Source organism: Globicephala melas, chromosome 2, assembly GCF_963455315.2.
Source record: "Globicephala melas chromosome 2, mGloMel1.2, whole genome shotgun sequence".
Taxonomy (NCBI): Eukaryota; Metazoa; Chordata; class Mammalia; order Artiodactyla; family Delphinidae; genus Globicephala; species Globicephala melas.
The window spans coordinates 32,356,505-32,370,373 of record NC_083315.2 but is presented as its reverse complement, the minus strand read 5'-3'; the positions used below and the strand labels follow the sequence as shown (position 1 = coordinate 32,370,373).

The window sequence follows — 13,869 nt, the reverse complement described above, 5'->3', positions numbered from 1 at the left end:
CCGCACATCCCAGATTGTACCTGCCCCTCTCCTACTACAAAGGTCATGATGGGGGACTTCCCTGGTGGCGCAGTGGATAAGACTCTGTGCTCCCAATGCAGGGGGCCAAGGTTCGATCCCTGGTCAGGGAACTAGATCCCATATGCATGCCACAACTAAGAGTTTGTATGCCACAACTAAGGAGCCCATGTGCTGCAACTAAGGAGCCCGCCTGCCACAACTAACAGTGCAACTAAATAAATAAATAAATATTTTTAAAAAAAACAGGTCACAATGGTCTTGACACAGGAAAACCCAGGGAATTCCTGGGAGCAAGCAAAATAGGGCCGAGAAACCAGCCTCTACGCCTCAAGGGCGTACGGCCAAGAACAGGCTGGCCCTGCTGCATGGGAAGCAGGGAAAGTCGCTGAAAAATATTCTCCACTAACGGTCCCTAAGAACAGAGGTGCCTAAAGCAAGGCTATTGTACTACTCTGATTTGGTTCCCAGTTCTTCAGTAAAGCCTCACTGAACAATCAAAGGCACCTCCCAGATAAGCAGGTCAAACAAAACATAAAAATATTTCCATTTCAAACATCTGTCAGGCCACTGCTCACAGGCCAGGTCTACAGACCAGGGGCAGGCCACCCCCAGGCCAGGTGCAGGGTCCCCAGTGGGAGAGACCCCCACCCACTGCCATTTGTCTCCCAGCCTCCCTGAGATTAGTGCCTGTCTGCAGGAGAAGTATTATATTTAACCTGTTATCACCCAGGAATCCCATTCCCCGTGGATGGCTATAATCTATTTCCATAAAGAAAGGCAGTGTGTTCTCATCTCACGGCAAACATTTAATAATGCGACTGTCACATAAAAGCAGCAAAACATTGCAATTCCAAGTGAGGTCGTCTAAATCTTTGAAACACAAGCAAAATATCCATTTTGAAGATTTTCTCAGATTGTTTAATGCTCATAAAGGTGGGCATGTTACATATCACACACACACACACACACACACGCACTATGTACTATGTTATTGGAATATTGATTATTCTAACCCCTATTAGTCATTCTCCACCTGTCCTTTCAGAACCATTCTCTGTTCTTTTCTGTCTTGCTCTGTACCCCCAGGAGACCAGCCAATATGGACACATCCCAGGTGGATTCAGTCAGTGGGGCACAGTTCCCCCTGCTCCCTCCCTGATGGGCCACAGTTCTATCAGGTACCTGCTCTCACAGCTGTGGGTCTTGGTGGGTTTCAGAAACAGCTCCCTTTCCTTGGCCTTCAGATCCAAGGGCAGCAACAGCCTCTCCCTCATGCTGGTCCCTGGGCGCCTCACGGGCTCTAAACCCTGCCTACACCTCCGCCAAGAGTCCCCTCCTTCCCGCTCGCATCACCCGTGAGTATGCCATCTGCTTCCTGCTGGGATGCGGACGACCCACATGCCGTGGACTCCTCTGGCTGCTTTATTGCTCTCCTGTTTTGTTCTTGTTTTGTTTTGTTTTTTGGCCATGCGGCGCGCAGGATCTTAGGTCCCTGACCAGGGATAGAACCCGGGCCCCCTGCATTGGGAGCACGGAGTCTTACCCACTGGACCGCCAGGGAAGTCCCTGCTCTCCTGTTTCTAATGGCCTCCCAGTACAGGGGCCAGCAGACTCCAGCCCAGGCGCCAGATACAGCCCAGCACCTGCCTTCGTACAGCCTACCAGTTAAGAACGGTTCTCACATTTTTAAATCATTGAAAAAAAATAAAAGGAAAACAATAGTCAGCGGTATGTGAAAATCATATGAAATCAAATCTCCGTGTCCCAAAATAATATTTTGTCGAAACACAGTCATATCCAGTCATTTACAAGTTGCCCATGGCTGCTCGAGACAATTATTGGCAGAGTTGAGCAGTTGTGATGGAGACTGTAAGGCCTGCAGAGTCTTAAAGCAGTTACTCTCTGGCCCTTTAGAGAAGAGTGTGCCAATATTCTAGAATATTCTGTACAACGTTACATAATGAAAAGAGAATGGGACTTCGGGGTCCCTGAAATCCTCCCAGGTCCCCTTCCTCACGGAAACACAATGTTCAAAGACTTTTCCAATTATTCATGTTATCTGGAAGGGCGGGGAGGAGCGGTAGGCAATGCTGGCCATTGCGAGGACCCACACCATGAGAAACAGGACATGCTCCATGATGGAAGAGTCCTTAAAACGCAGGATTGCCTGTTCAGACTTTGCAAGAAGCTCCTACTCCAGCACTTCCGCTAAGTCCCAGGAGCCACGGTCTCCCTGAGTTGCCCAGGGCACTTCTGCTACTGCCCAGCTGCGGCTGTTAGGACAAGTGTCCTTATGCTTGGGCTGCAGCTCTTTGCCCAACACAGCTCTGTCCTCCATGGGCACTTGGGATCGGTCTGTTTCCCTGGGTACCCTAGAGGGGAGCCAGGGAGCCAGGTGGGCATGTTAAGCTGGGGACTGGTCTGCAGGGCTGGGCGGGTTTGGGTGGAAGGCTGAAGGGGCAGCTCTCCCTGCTCTGACACATTGGAGACGGGCTCTGACCAGGGAGGCTGAAACACCACCTCTTCTTCCCAATATTCCCCAGGCGGGCCAAGGAGTGAGCAGTGTGTAAACGACACATCAGATTTTGTCTTTTTCCCTCCAGCTCAGACAGAAGGAAACTGGCTTCCTTTCATAGGTAGCTATGCTTTAGGGACTGGGATTCATCCTGTGAAGTCTATTATTTTTAATTACTTTTTCCAATAACCGCAAGCTCTCGTGCCACCCAGTGGGACACAGGGGGCATCCTCGGTTGTTAATTACTCCCGCTGAGCGCTGGAAATGGAAACGGGGCCTGTACCTTTGCTGCACCCTCAAGTGGCCATAGATGGCAAATTTACATCTTGACGCCATGGGGCCCCAAGAAGATGGTCCAGATGCGGAAGCTGCCCTAAGACAGTACCTGGGTCTCTGCAAAGCGATGAAAACAAGTAAGGTGGTGCCTTTCTGCCTTCATTGAGCTCCTGATATCTGTTCTGTTTTGCTGCAAACACCCTCGAAAGGCTATCGAACTCTTTCCTGTCTTATATTTTTTTGAGACTAGATACACTATCCTTTGCATTTTTAAGTGATGTCACCTAAAGCTCTCTAATCTAAAGATCTTTTAGTTTTTATAATTTTGCCTTTACGCTTCCTAAAAATTGGCACTTTAAAATTGCATGTATCTGTAGGAGCGAAATCTCCCAGACTCTGCCTCCCAAACTTTAAAAAGATGTTTCTCAGTCTATGACTCATCCAATTAACCTGCTCCTGTCAAGGTCATCCCATGATACTGGTGAAACATTGATTATTCCACCAGGTGAGCCATTCACACCTCTGGGCCTTTTGTGACTCGCCTGCAGCTCGTGGCATCCTAATACCCACAGGTTGCGGTGTGGTAGCCACAGCAGAGCACTGGGACCCTCCTGCAGGAGAAGCAAATCCTATCTAGACTGCTTGCCAGCAAGATGGTGACAGGAGAGGACGTGGCCTGAAGGGTCAAGTGGCGTGCAGCTGGCATGGGGACAAAACATGCAGGAGGTGACAGGGGCCAGGAGTACCTCTGAGGTGGTCCTGATATCACCACCCACTTGACTCTCAAGATCTGGCCAGAGATGTCCCTTGCCATAATTGCTGTCATTTAGGACCCAACATAAACAAACGTCACTGCAGTCATTTGTGTGACATGAAGCTCTACTATACTGTCATCAACAGAAAAATGACATGGTGGAAAGGCAACATAGGAGGAAGTATAGGAGTCTTATTGCCAGATAGTCCATTATGAATTTAGACTTGTCAGACCTGCAGCAAGTTCTTGTGCTTCTCGGGGCCTCGAGTTCCTCATTTATAAACTTGAGATGAACATCATCACTCCCGCCTGCAGGCCACTGTGCCTTGCGTGAGAGATCGTCATTAAAAAGTCCCATACGGGGCTTCCCTGGTGGCGCAGTGGTTGAGAGTCCGCCTGCCGATGCAGGGGACACGGGTTCGTGCCCCGGTCCGGGAAGATCCCACACGCCGCGGAGAGGCTGGGCCCGTGAGCCATGGCCACTGAGCCTGCGCGTCCGGAGCCTGTGCTCCGCAACGGGAGAGGCCACAACAGTGAGAGGCCCGCGTACCGCAAAAAAAAAAAAAAGTCCCATACAGAGTGGATCAATTTCAGCATCATTTCAACAGCGCCAAAATGCCTTATCGGTGCCTTCTTAATGCCAGGTACTTTAAATACATTATTTTCATTTCTGACAGTGACTCTGAAAGTTAGATATTATTATGGACATTTAACAGGTGAGGAAACCAAAGCTCAAACAGGTGAACATTCCAGGCCACACAGCAAAGGAGCCTGGCTTAGAACCCACACACTGCGGGAAAACACATTTCTTTTCTCGCCACTGCACTGCACCTCCTGCAGCCCTCCTGGCTTTAGGGAGAGGCCATTTCAGGGGAGACCCTGCCATACCACCACCCCCCCACTGGCATCTCTCCAACTGCCCTTTAAGTGGTGTGGACCTGCCGGGACCCGTACGTGAGTGGTGGCGTTGGGATGACAGCCTCGCCGCCCACCAAGCTAGCTGGCAGGTGGGGGCAGGGTGCTTCCTGTGCTCCCGAGGTGATGCGGACACACAGATAGATGCAGTACGGATGGAACCAGGTGGAACTGCCCACCACAATGGAAGTGGCCAACACCCAGCCCTGCCTGTGGTTGAACAGAAAGCATGCCCTCCAGCCACAACTGTATTCACAGAGCTTCCGGGGACGGTGCTTACCTGGGACTGCTCCGTATGGAAACATAATCCATAGCTCGGCTCCCACAAATATGCTTTTATCCCACGTGCTACATGGGGAAGGAGAAATCAGCTTGTGTTTCATTAAACAGTTGGGCTGAGGTCTTGTGAGCAAATACGAGAATCTGCACTTGGTATGGGGTCTTAAACGTATCGTTAGCAAATCGGATGGCCAAAGTCGATCAATCAATCAAGCAAGCATTCCCACTGCTACATGTTTACGAAGCAATAAGCGAAATAGCAATCTCCTTGCGAACAATCTCTGCTCTACGATGTTATGCAGGTTCCGAATTCCACGGTGGGGACCCAGGGAGCTGAAGGTGAGGGAGCGGGCCGGTTAGGGCATCCGCTATCCATTCCTGCATCCGCCAGGGTGTGGCTGGGCTCCCCCCACCCGGGGCAGTGAGAGGCTCACCTGCAGGTCCAGGGCTGTCAGCTTGCCCTTCTCGCCCGCGTTGCGAGCATACTCCTCGATGGTCCAGGAAGGCTGGCCCCGCTTCACCTCCGCCAGCTCCGTCAGCCGCATGTCTGTGTACAGAGGGTTGTTCTTCATGTGGGCCTTGAGGGAGGCGGGGTAGGGGTGAGGGCTGAACACCTGCTCCACCAGGAAGCCGTCTTTGGGCTGCTTGGGCAGTCGGTGCTGCGAGGGGATGTCATACTGCCTGTCTGCCTGCAGAGGAGCACAGAGGAGTCCAGAGAGCGACACAGATGCCGTCAGAGAGCCCACAGTGCCAGTGGGCAGACACCAGCTTTTCACCACCGGGCTCTGCCCGGGTAGCAACATGCAGTTATTCACGAGCAAATAAAAAGAATATCTGGACTGGGGGACATTTACTAGGAAAAGCTTATGACATTGATAATACTCAAACGACCCAACATTTCTATGCCAGGAAGAGATGATTTTATCTAACCCTCATACCATGACTACTATCATTAACACGCATTGTTCAGCTAAGGAAATGGAGCCCAGAAAGACTCAGTAATTTACCCCAAGGTGCACAGCTGCCAATGGGAGGAGCTGGCATTTAAATCTATCATCTGGCTTCAGAGAAGCTTTGCTTAACTACTGCATAGTACTTCCCCCCCCCTTTTTTTTTTCCTTTTTTTGTCGCACCACGCGGCATGCGGGATCTTAGTTCCCCGACCAGGGACCGAACCTGCGTCCCCTGCAAAGGAAGCGCAGAGTCTTAATCCCTGGACTGCCAGGGAAGTCACTGCCCCCTCTTTCTCTTACCAATTTCTACCTGGCACTGAGGAGTAAAAGATATGGGGTCCTTCCCCCTAGGAGCTGGCTGAAACCACTGATGCCACACTGCGTCTCTGGATGGAAGAAGCCAAGCCAGAAAGCACGTGGTGGGAGCCTCTAGTGATTTTCAGAGACCTCTGCGTGGCCTTCAAGACAAGGGAACAGTGTGGACCACAGTTTGGAGGCAGGAAGGTGCCCAACACAGCTGCCATCACTTACGTTCTCAGTCCTTGAGGCCCTCCAATCTCCACATAGATGTCACGTCCTCCAGAAGTACTCCCTGACCAAGACCGGGTCAGCGCCCATCTACGTGACCCCTTCAGACTGTGTACAGAGCCTGCGGCCAGCACTGTCCCACTGAACTGTAACTGCCTGTTTGTCTGTCTGTCTCCTCTGCCGGACTGTGAGTTCCCCGAAGGCAGGGCACAATAGTGAGCACCTTTTATTTATTTATTTTTTTGCTGTATGCGGGCCTCTCACTATTGTGGCCTCTCCCGTTGCGGAGCACAGGCTCCGGATGCGCAGGCTCAGCGGCCATGGCTCACGGGCCCAGCTGCTCCACGGCATGTGGGATCTTCCCGGACCAGGGCACGAACCTGTGTCCCCTGCATCGGCAGGCGGACTCTCAACCACTGCGCCACCAGGAAAGCCCAGTGAGCACCTTTTAATCGCCCGCTCAGCAAAATCATACCACCAAGGAGAAGGCACTCCAATCTTTTTAAAGGGATGGATCCCAACATCATGGAGTCGTGCACATGAAACAGAGAGCCAGAAGAGCTGTGGGTGTGAGCAACAGACAAAGAGAAAGGAAACATAAGAACATGAGTGAGGGACGGTGTGGATAAGCAAGAGGTGGGGAATGGGCTCAGGTGTCAGGAAAGGGAGAGTTTATGTGTGAGCAGCTGATGAGATAACGTGTGTGAGTGGGAGTGTGCGTATCCTACACGTGGATGGGGACCAGAAGCACGCTCCCAGCTCCTAGCAAACTAGACCCATCGGCCCTTGCTCAAATACAGTATAACTCGGAGCCCTTCCAAACCATTAGGACCGCTGATGCTGCTACAGAGAAAGCAGGATAAACTTGGCCAAATCCAAATAAGGAAGTGAGGTGTCCTCTTCTTTTCTAGCTCATCAAACCCAAGTATCTTCTAAAAGGTGTCACTGAGTTTATTCATTCAGCTCATCACCACTACCGAACACTCAGAGGGCTCCCACGGCATGCAGGGCCCGTGCCGAGCTGGGGGCAGGGCAGGGGCCAATAATAACAACAAGGCATCGTAACTACAATGAACTGAGGGCTGACTGTGCGTGTCTCCTGCTGTGCTCGGGGCTGAACACGCGATATCCCATTTCAGCTTCTCGAGAACATCGGCAAGGCTATAACATTATAATCCCCGCCGTGGATGCGGAAACTCAGCTTAGAGAGGTTAAGGAACTGGCCCAATGTCACACAGCCAGGAAGTGGCAGAGCCAGGATTTGAATTTGTTCTCGCTTCTGAGATGGAAAGTTACCCGCTGCCCACGCTTGCCTCCCTGCTCCTACCGTGGAGGCGTTTGCGTTCTAGCATGGCAGTCGGTGTGTATACCTAAGATACTTTTAAAATAAAGGTTGGTATCTACTCTGTCGGAACAAAGAGGATGAAAGGCAGGAGATCAGAGACCAGCAATGATCTTGGGATGCTTTCAGAGGCTTACGAATGAAGAGGCCTTGAGGGGAACTGGGTCTAGATCAGCACCGAGCAGGTGGACAGGACACTGTTTTTTTTTTTTTTGATGTGGACCATTTTTAAACTCTTTATTGAATTTGTTATACTATTGCTTCTGTTTTATGTTTTGATTTTTTGGCCACGAGGCATGTGTGATCTTAGCTCCCCGACCAGGTATCAAGCCCACACCCCCTGCATTGGAAGGTGCAGTCTTAACCATTGGACCGCCAAGGAAGTCCCTGGACAGGAAACTTTTGATGAAGGAATCACGTGAGTGAAGGTTCGACAGTGGGATGGGGCCTGGCCATCCTAGATGCTTCATCAGTACTTGCTGAACGAGTGACTGAGTGAACGAGGGTGGCACTTTTGAGGAAAACCAGGCAGACGTATCAAGGTGGAGGAGGGCCCGGTCCAGGTGACCTGGAGCCCTCCTGTTGGGGAGAAGGACATGACAGGCCCAGGCTTTGAGTGGCCGGGCTGAGTGGCTTGAAACTTTTTGCTGAGCAAAGGGGAGTCAAGGAGGAGTTGGGAACAGGAGGCACTGCACACCCCCGAGTGGAGCTTTAGGAAAGGAAGCACAGCAGTGGTGGATGGGATGAGATGGAAGTGGCGGCAGAGGTGGGGGGGTGATGAGCGAGAGAGACCAGTTACAAATGTGCCCCCAAAGCCCAGGTGGGAGGTGGGAGGAGCCTGGACTTGGGGGAGGGAGGGTGGATTTAAGCGGAAAGAAACATCACAAAAGATAAATCCACAGGGTCGAGTAGCCCAGCTGGATGTGAGAGAGCCAACGAGGGAAGTCAGAGGTGAGAGACGCCCCTTCAGTTTGGGGAATGGCTAGAATGGCGACCCCAGGATGGGTACAGGGAGAGGGAAGCCTGGCTTTGAAGGAACAGGAAATCTAGCTGCGACCCGCAGATTTCAGCCCACGGCAGACATCTGGGGGAGCTGGCCTTCAGCAGTTTGAGATTTGGGAGCAAAGTTCAGAAGGGCCCCAGGGTTGGTCCCCACCACGGCAGGCATCGGCCCAGGGGTGGTGAGAGCCACACATCGGGAGGCAGAAATGAGGTCACAGAAGGAGGCCCAGTGAAGACCGCTCACCCCAAACACCAGCAGCTTTGAGCTGTGCAGTTCAAGGGGTCCTTCTCAAGCTTATTTCTGGTGGTTTCTGGGGGCTTTGACATTTTATGGGTTGGACACATGGCTAGTTCAGTTAAACTTGATACATCTACAGAAGTGTCAAACCACTGGCGTGCTCTAAATGGCCATTTTCAATGCTCCCTAAGACCCAGGGCTCCAGGAACCTGGCCAGACTCTAGCAGCTAATTGACACGACAGCAGCACCAGAGGAGAAGACCCACAGCTGGGCATCTCGTCGGAGTGTCGGCCCATAATATATTCTGATTTCTGTCCAACGCCACGTGTTGTAAGTGGCTACCAAAGAGAACAGTGGCCGGCACAGGTACCAGAGGTTCCTTTGGGATCAGAAAAAAATCACTTCTTATTTTACTCTCTTTCCCTGCTTTGGACCCTGAAAACTTCCCTAGGGCTCCATTTTCTAAGCTTGCCCTTCTTGGCATTCGAGGGACTCAGCCTCCTTCTCTGTATTCAATGTCTGCAGCCACACCTCTTCACTCCCTCTCTGATGACTGGTCCTCCGAGCCCTCAGGAGGCCCCGTGGTCTGTCCACTGACCTTTGGAATCAGGGAAGGGAATTGAGACGAGCAACAAGTTGAAATGGCATCACTTTGGCCAGAAAGGGTTCAATGGAACCTACTTAGAAGGAGGAACAGCGGCCACAAGTACCGCTGAAACAAATCATCCCTACTGCAGGGGACGAGAAGAAGAAAGAATGTGAGTATGTGTGTGTGTGCTCACTCCAGCACTGACAGAAAGATGCTGACTATAAAGGTAAAAACGCTCACGTTCCCATAAAACTGTAGGAAAAAACCTCAAAAGCAAAGAAAGACATCATATTAAGAGTTGCCATCCTTGGGCGGTGGAACTGTGAATAATTTCCTTAATTTATCTTCTTTTCTTATGAATCATCTATTGATCTTAAAATGAAAAAAACTCAAACTTTTAAAAAGGAACACCACGCATGCCACAAAGTATGTGAAAGGGGCATAGGAGCCAGCTCGCTTTTAAGTCATTCCCCTCCTTTGCTTTGCCTGCACCCTGCCCTTTCAGAAAGGACGGGAAGAAATCCTTGGTGATGCTTGTCTGCTCTGCCATGTTCCCCATTCTATGAAAATCAGGTCTTGAACCACCAGTCCAATATCTGAGCCATGCTTTCTCCCATCGGCAACACAGCAGCGTGTGCTCCTCCGGGCTGATGGACAATTTGGCGGGACCAACCACCAGGCTATGCTGTCCTCTCTGCTCTAACGTGGAAGGTCTGGAAGGATTACGAGCACAAGAAGGGCAGGCCTCTTTTTCGTGTAATGTAAGCTTCCAGGCTTGGGAACAGACCAGGGCTATATAGTAAGGCTGCTGCCTAGTTACGCGAGCTTACACGCGCATTACCTCTTTAGATTTTCGATGCCAGTCCTTACTTTCCCCAGGGCCTCTGTCTTTCACATCTTCCTCTCCGACGCCCACGCGGTTGGTGTAAGTGATGGTGCGCCAGTCCCTGGGCGAATTGGAGATGCTGGCGATTTTGGACTCTGTGGCGCTGTTTTCCTCCGTCAGGGACCTGGAGGATGGCCTGGTGAAGAGGCTTTTTTTTAACGCCTTGACACGAAGGCTTTCGCTGTTGCTTCCGCTGGCGTCTGAGGAGCACCAGTCGGCCGAGTTCTCCAGTTTGGGCCCGTGGGAACCATTGTGTGCACGGAACATCCGGGGAGAGGCGCTCTCATCGGACGGAGCCTCGCTGGTCAGGGAATTCAGATCTATCTGCACACTCACCTTCTCGGGCTGCTGTATCTTCTGATCCAGCTTACTGAGCCTGCCCAGGACCTGGGAGATCTCCTCGCGGACACCCGACAGCGATTCGAGCTTCCGTTCAATTTCACCGATCCTGAGCACCAGTTTGCACACGCTGGTCTTCAATTCCTCTTCCGAGTGGTGGCTGTTTTCAGGCCGGTTGCCCTTTTCTCCTTTGCTGCTGGGGAGCCCGTTGGCGATTTTGGTTAGGTTGTGCTCCGGTGAACTGTCACAGTCCGACTTGTGAAGCTGGGACAAAGATCCTGTGCTGTTGTAGCAGGATGACTGCATCACTCCCGTCGAGCCACTGATGCTCATGTCATCAAGAAATCGGAAAATGTCACTGATGTCATCACTGACGACTTCCGAGTCGTCATCTGACTGCTTCATGGCGTGCCTGTCACTGTACTTGCCCTGCCCAGAGGCACACAAGTCTTTGCACTTCTTGGGCTCCAGGACGTGCTGCTCGGTCTGGGTGCCCACGCTACTGGTGTCTGAGCTGAGCTGCCTGCTGGTGCAGCTAATGCTCTTGTCTTTAAACTTTTTGACCGGTTCATGCTTCTCCAGGTCAACGGAGGACGAGATCTCTTTAGATTTGAGCCCGTTTGGCTTGGCCGCGTAGCCGACGGGGAGCATTGGCTGTTGCTCCTGCGGCACGAGGTAAGCTGGGCGCCTGTCTGGGGTTGGGAAGTTGGCGGTCTGGCTGCTGGGATTTGGATAGCGGAGCTTCTCCTCGGAGGGATTTCTATTGAAAAAGGACCGTTCAAAGTCAGGAACTTCTTCAGTGTTTAGGCTCCAGCTTTTGGCCGGCCAGGGGGTCTGCTTACCCGGCCTCCCGGGACAGCGCCTGGCCTCCTGGGTCCCCATCACTGGAGTGGGTCCAAAATACGTGGAGGCTTGAAGGTCATCTAAGCTCTCGTGCTTTGCCCGCCTTTTGTCAGGAACAGGGGAGTACTCGGGATTCAGGTACTGGCTGTTGTAGGGCATCTCAAAGCTGTGATTGGGGAAGGGTGTCTTGTGGGACTCCTTGCGGCCCTGGGGTTTCCCGTGCTCGCCCTCAGCCTTGTTGGCGGGGCTGGCCAACTCGGGGGACACAGTCATCAGGTTGTGAAACTCCTCTTTGAAGATGTTCCTTTTCTGGACACAGGACTGGACCACGAAGGGCTCCTCATTAGAGATGAAAGTCTCCTTGATGCCCTGGGTGAGGGGCAGGGAGTCCTGATCGGACATGGACTCGCTCTCGATGTTCATGGGGAAATAGGTTCTCTGCATCTCGCAGGGCTGAGGGCTGGCCACCGAGTAGGGGGCCAGAGCCTGCAGCCTGTCCAGGGAAGCCGCCCGGTTTTTCACATCTTTGCTGACCCCCAGCAGGAAGTTGGGCTCGGAGGCAGGTACAAACTGCGGGCAGTCCTTGCAGTCCATCTTGCGGCATTTGGAAGACTGGCGGGTGGGGTAGCCCCGGCTGAAAGGCTGGTCGCTCAGCTCGCAGCTGAGGGACTCACACTGGGCTGCGGTGCAGAGTTCCGTGTCCGAGCGGCCCAAGTCAAAGGCCGCCTCCTTCTTGCGCATCTTCTGCCGGCCGCTGGGGAGCTTCTCTTTGGCTGTAGCCCCGTTCATCTGGATGAGGTTGAATATCGTCACGATATCTGCCGCCACCATGATTTTCTTCGATTGCTGGTTGTTCACGGTGCATTTCATCTTGTCTTTGAATAACGTGGCTGGAAAATTGGGATCGAGACAAGCCGTGTAGAAGAGGACGCTTCTCAGTTTGGAGAGCTGGGACAGATCAAAACGGGTGCACAGGGATTTGCACAGGTCCTGGTAGGAAACGGTATTTTGCTTGCTGTCCAGTTCCTCCAAGATTTTCACCAAGAAGAGGGAAGTTTCCTGATTGGTCTCCATCATTTAGAATTTCAAAGCCTCGCTGATGACACTGAAACTTCGAGTCAGCTCTACGGGGTGACAATATTGAAAAAGAGAAGCGGGGGAGAAAGGATTATAAACACCAGTGGAGTTTTAAGTCAAGCTGGTTATGAACCACATAAAGAAATGCAAGGAAAAACTTTTTAAGGTTTAAAAAATGTCATAAGTGCTTTAAAAATATTTATAATATACTCTGTAATTCGCTTCCCAGTAATCTACCTAAAGAAATTATTGACTATGATTTTGCATAAAGATGTTCATTATGTATATGTACAACTGATTCACTTTGCTGTACACCTGAAACTAACCCAACATTGTAAATCAACTATACTCCAACAAAAATTTTTTTAAAAATAGTTACAATTATAAAAAAATGATGTTCATTACAATGGCATTTATAATAGTGAAAAAATAAAACATCTTAAATATCCAAATATTAGGGGAACGCATAAATAAAACGGGTTACCATATACGATGATTTCTTACAAACATTAAAATTATATTAGGGCTTCCCTGGTGGCGCAGTGGCTGAGAGTCCGCCTGCTGATGCAGGGGACATGGGTTCGTGTCCCGGTCCGGGAAGATCCCACATGCCGGGGAGCGGCTGGGCCCGTGAGCCATGGCCGCTGAGCCTGCGCGTCCGGAGCCTGTGCTCCGCAACGGAAGAGGCCACAACAGTGAGAGGCCCGCGTACCGCAAAAAAAAAAAAAAAATTATATTAATGTACATCCTTACAATGCAATACTACTCATCAATAAAAAGGAACAAATTACCAGTACTTGTAAATGACATGGATGAATCTCAAATGTATTGTGCTTGAGTGAAAGAAGCCAGACTCGAAGGCTACCTATTCTATGGTTCCATCTTAACGATATTCTGAAAAACAGGTCCGTAGCTGCCCGGGGCTGGATGTGAGGCAAGGTGCTGGCGAAACGGCACAGAGAAATTTCCCTGGATGATGGAACTATTCCACCTCTTGATTGGAGGGGTGGTTGCATGTCTCTATGCATTTGTCAAAACTCACAGAACTGTGTGCTAAAGCGTGTGAATTCTAGCTATGTAAATTGTACCTTAATTATAAAATTACACACTGAAGACTTTTTATGACAAAAGAAAACTGTGGTACAATACTGAGTGGAAAATGTGAAAATACATATGTTATGTAGTAAGATCTTAATTATATAAAATTATATCTTCTTGGAAATGAAACTGGAAGAAAATAATATACACTCCAATGTTAATGGTGGTTACCTTTGGATTGTAAACACGCATGTTCTTTCTGAATTAGTCATC

General features: G+C 50.8%; 1 protein-coding gene across 3 annotated transcripts in view; it reads right to left on the bottom strand.

The window, feature by feature from the left end:
• Positions 1-13,869, bottom strand: part of MINAR1 (membrane integral NOTCH2 associated receptor 1) — a 41,746-nt gene that overhangs the window by 4,577 nt on the left and 23,300 nt on the right. For 2 of the 3 annotated variants that reach the window (XM_030878446.2, XM_060293743.1), the window contains exons 2-3: positions 10,255-12,605; positions 5,195-5,449 (exon numbers count right to left, since the gene is read on the bottom strand). In XM_030878446.2, coding sequence (XP_030734306.1) covers positions 5,195-5,449; positions 10,255-12,558 — 2,559 coding nt within the window. In that variant the 5' untranslated portion in view covers positions 12,559-12,605. Of the gene's footprint in view, positions 1-4,761; positions 4,830-5,194; positions 5,450-10,254; positions 12,606-13,869 lie in introns of all 3 variants that reach the window. The other variant, XR_009562828.1, reaches the window with a different exon arrangement.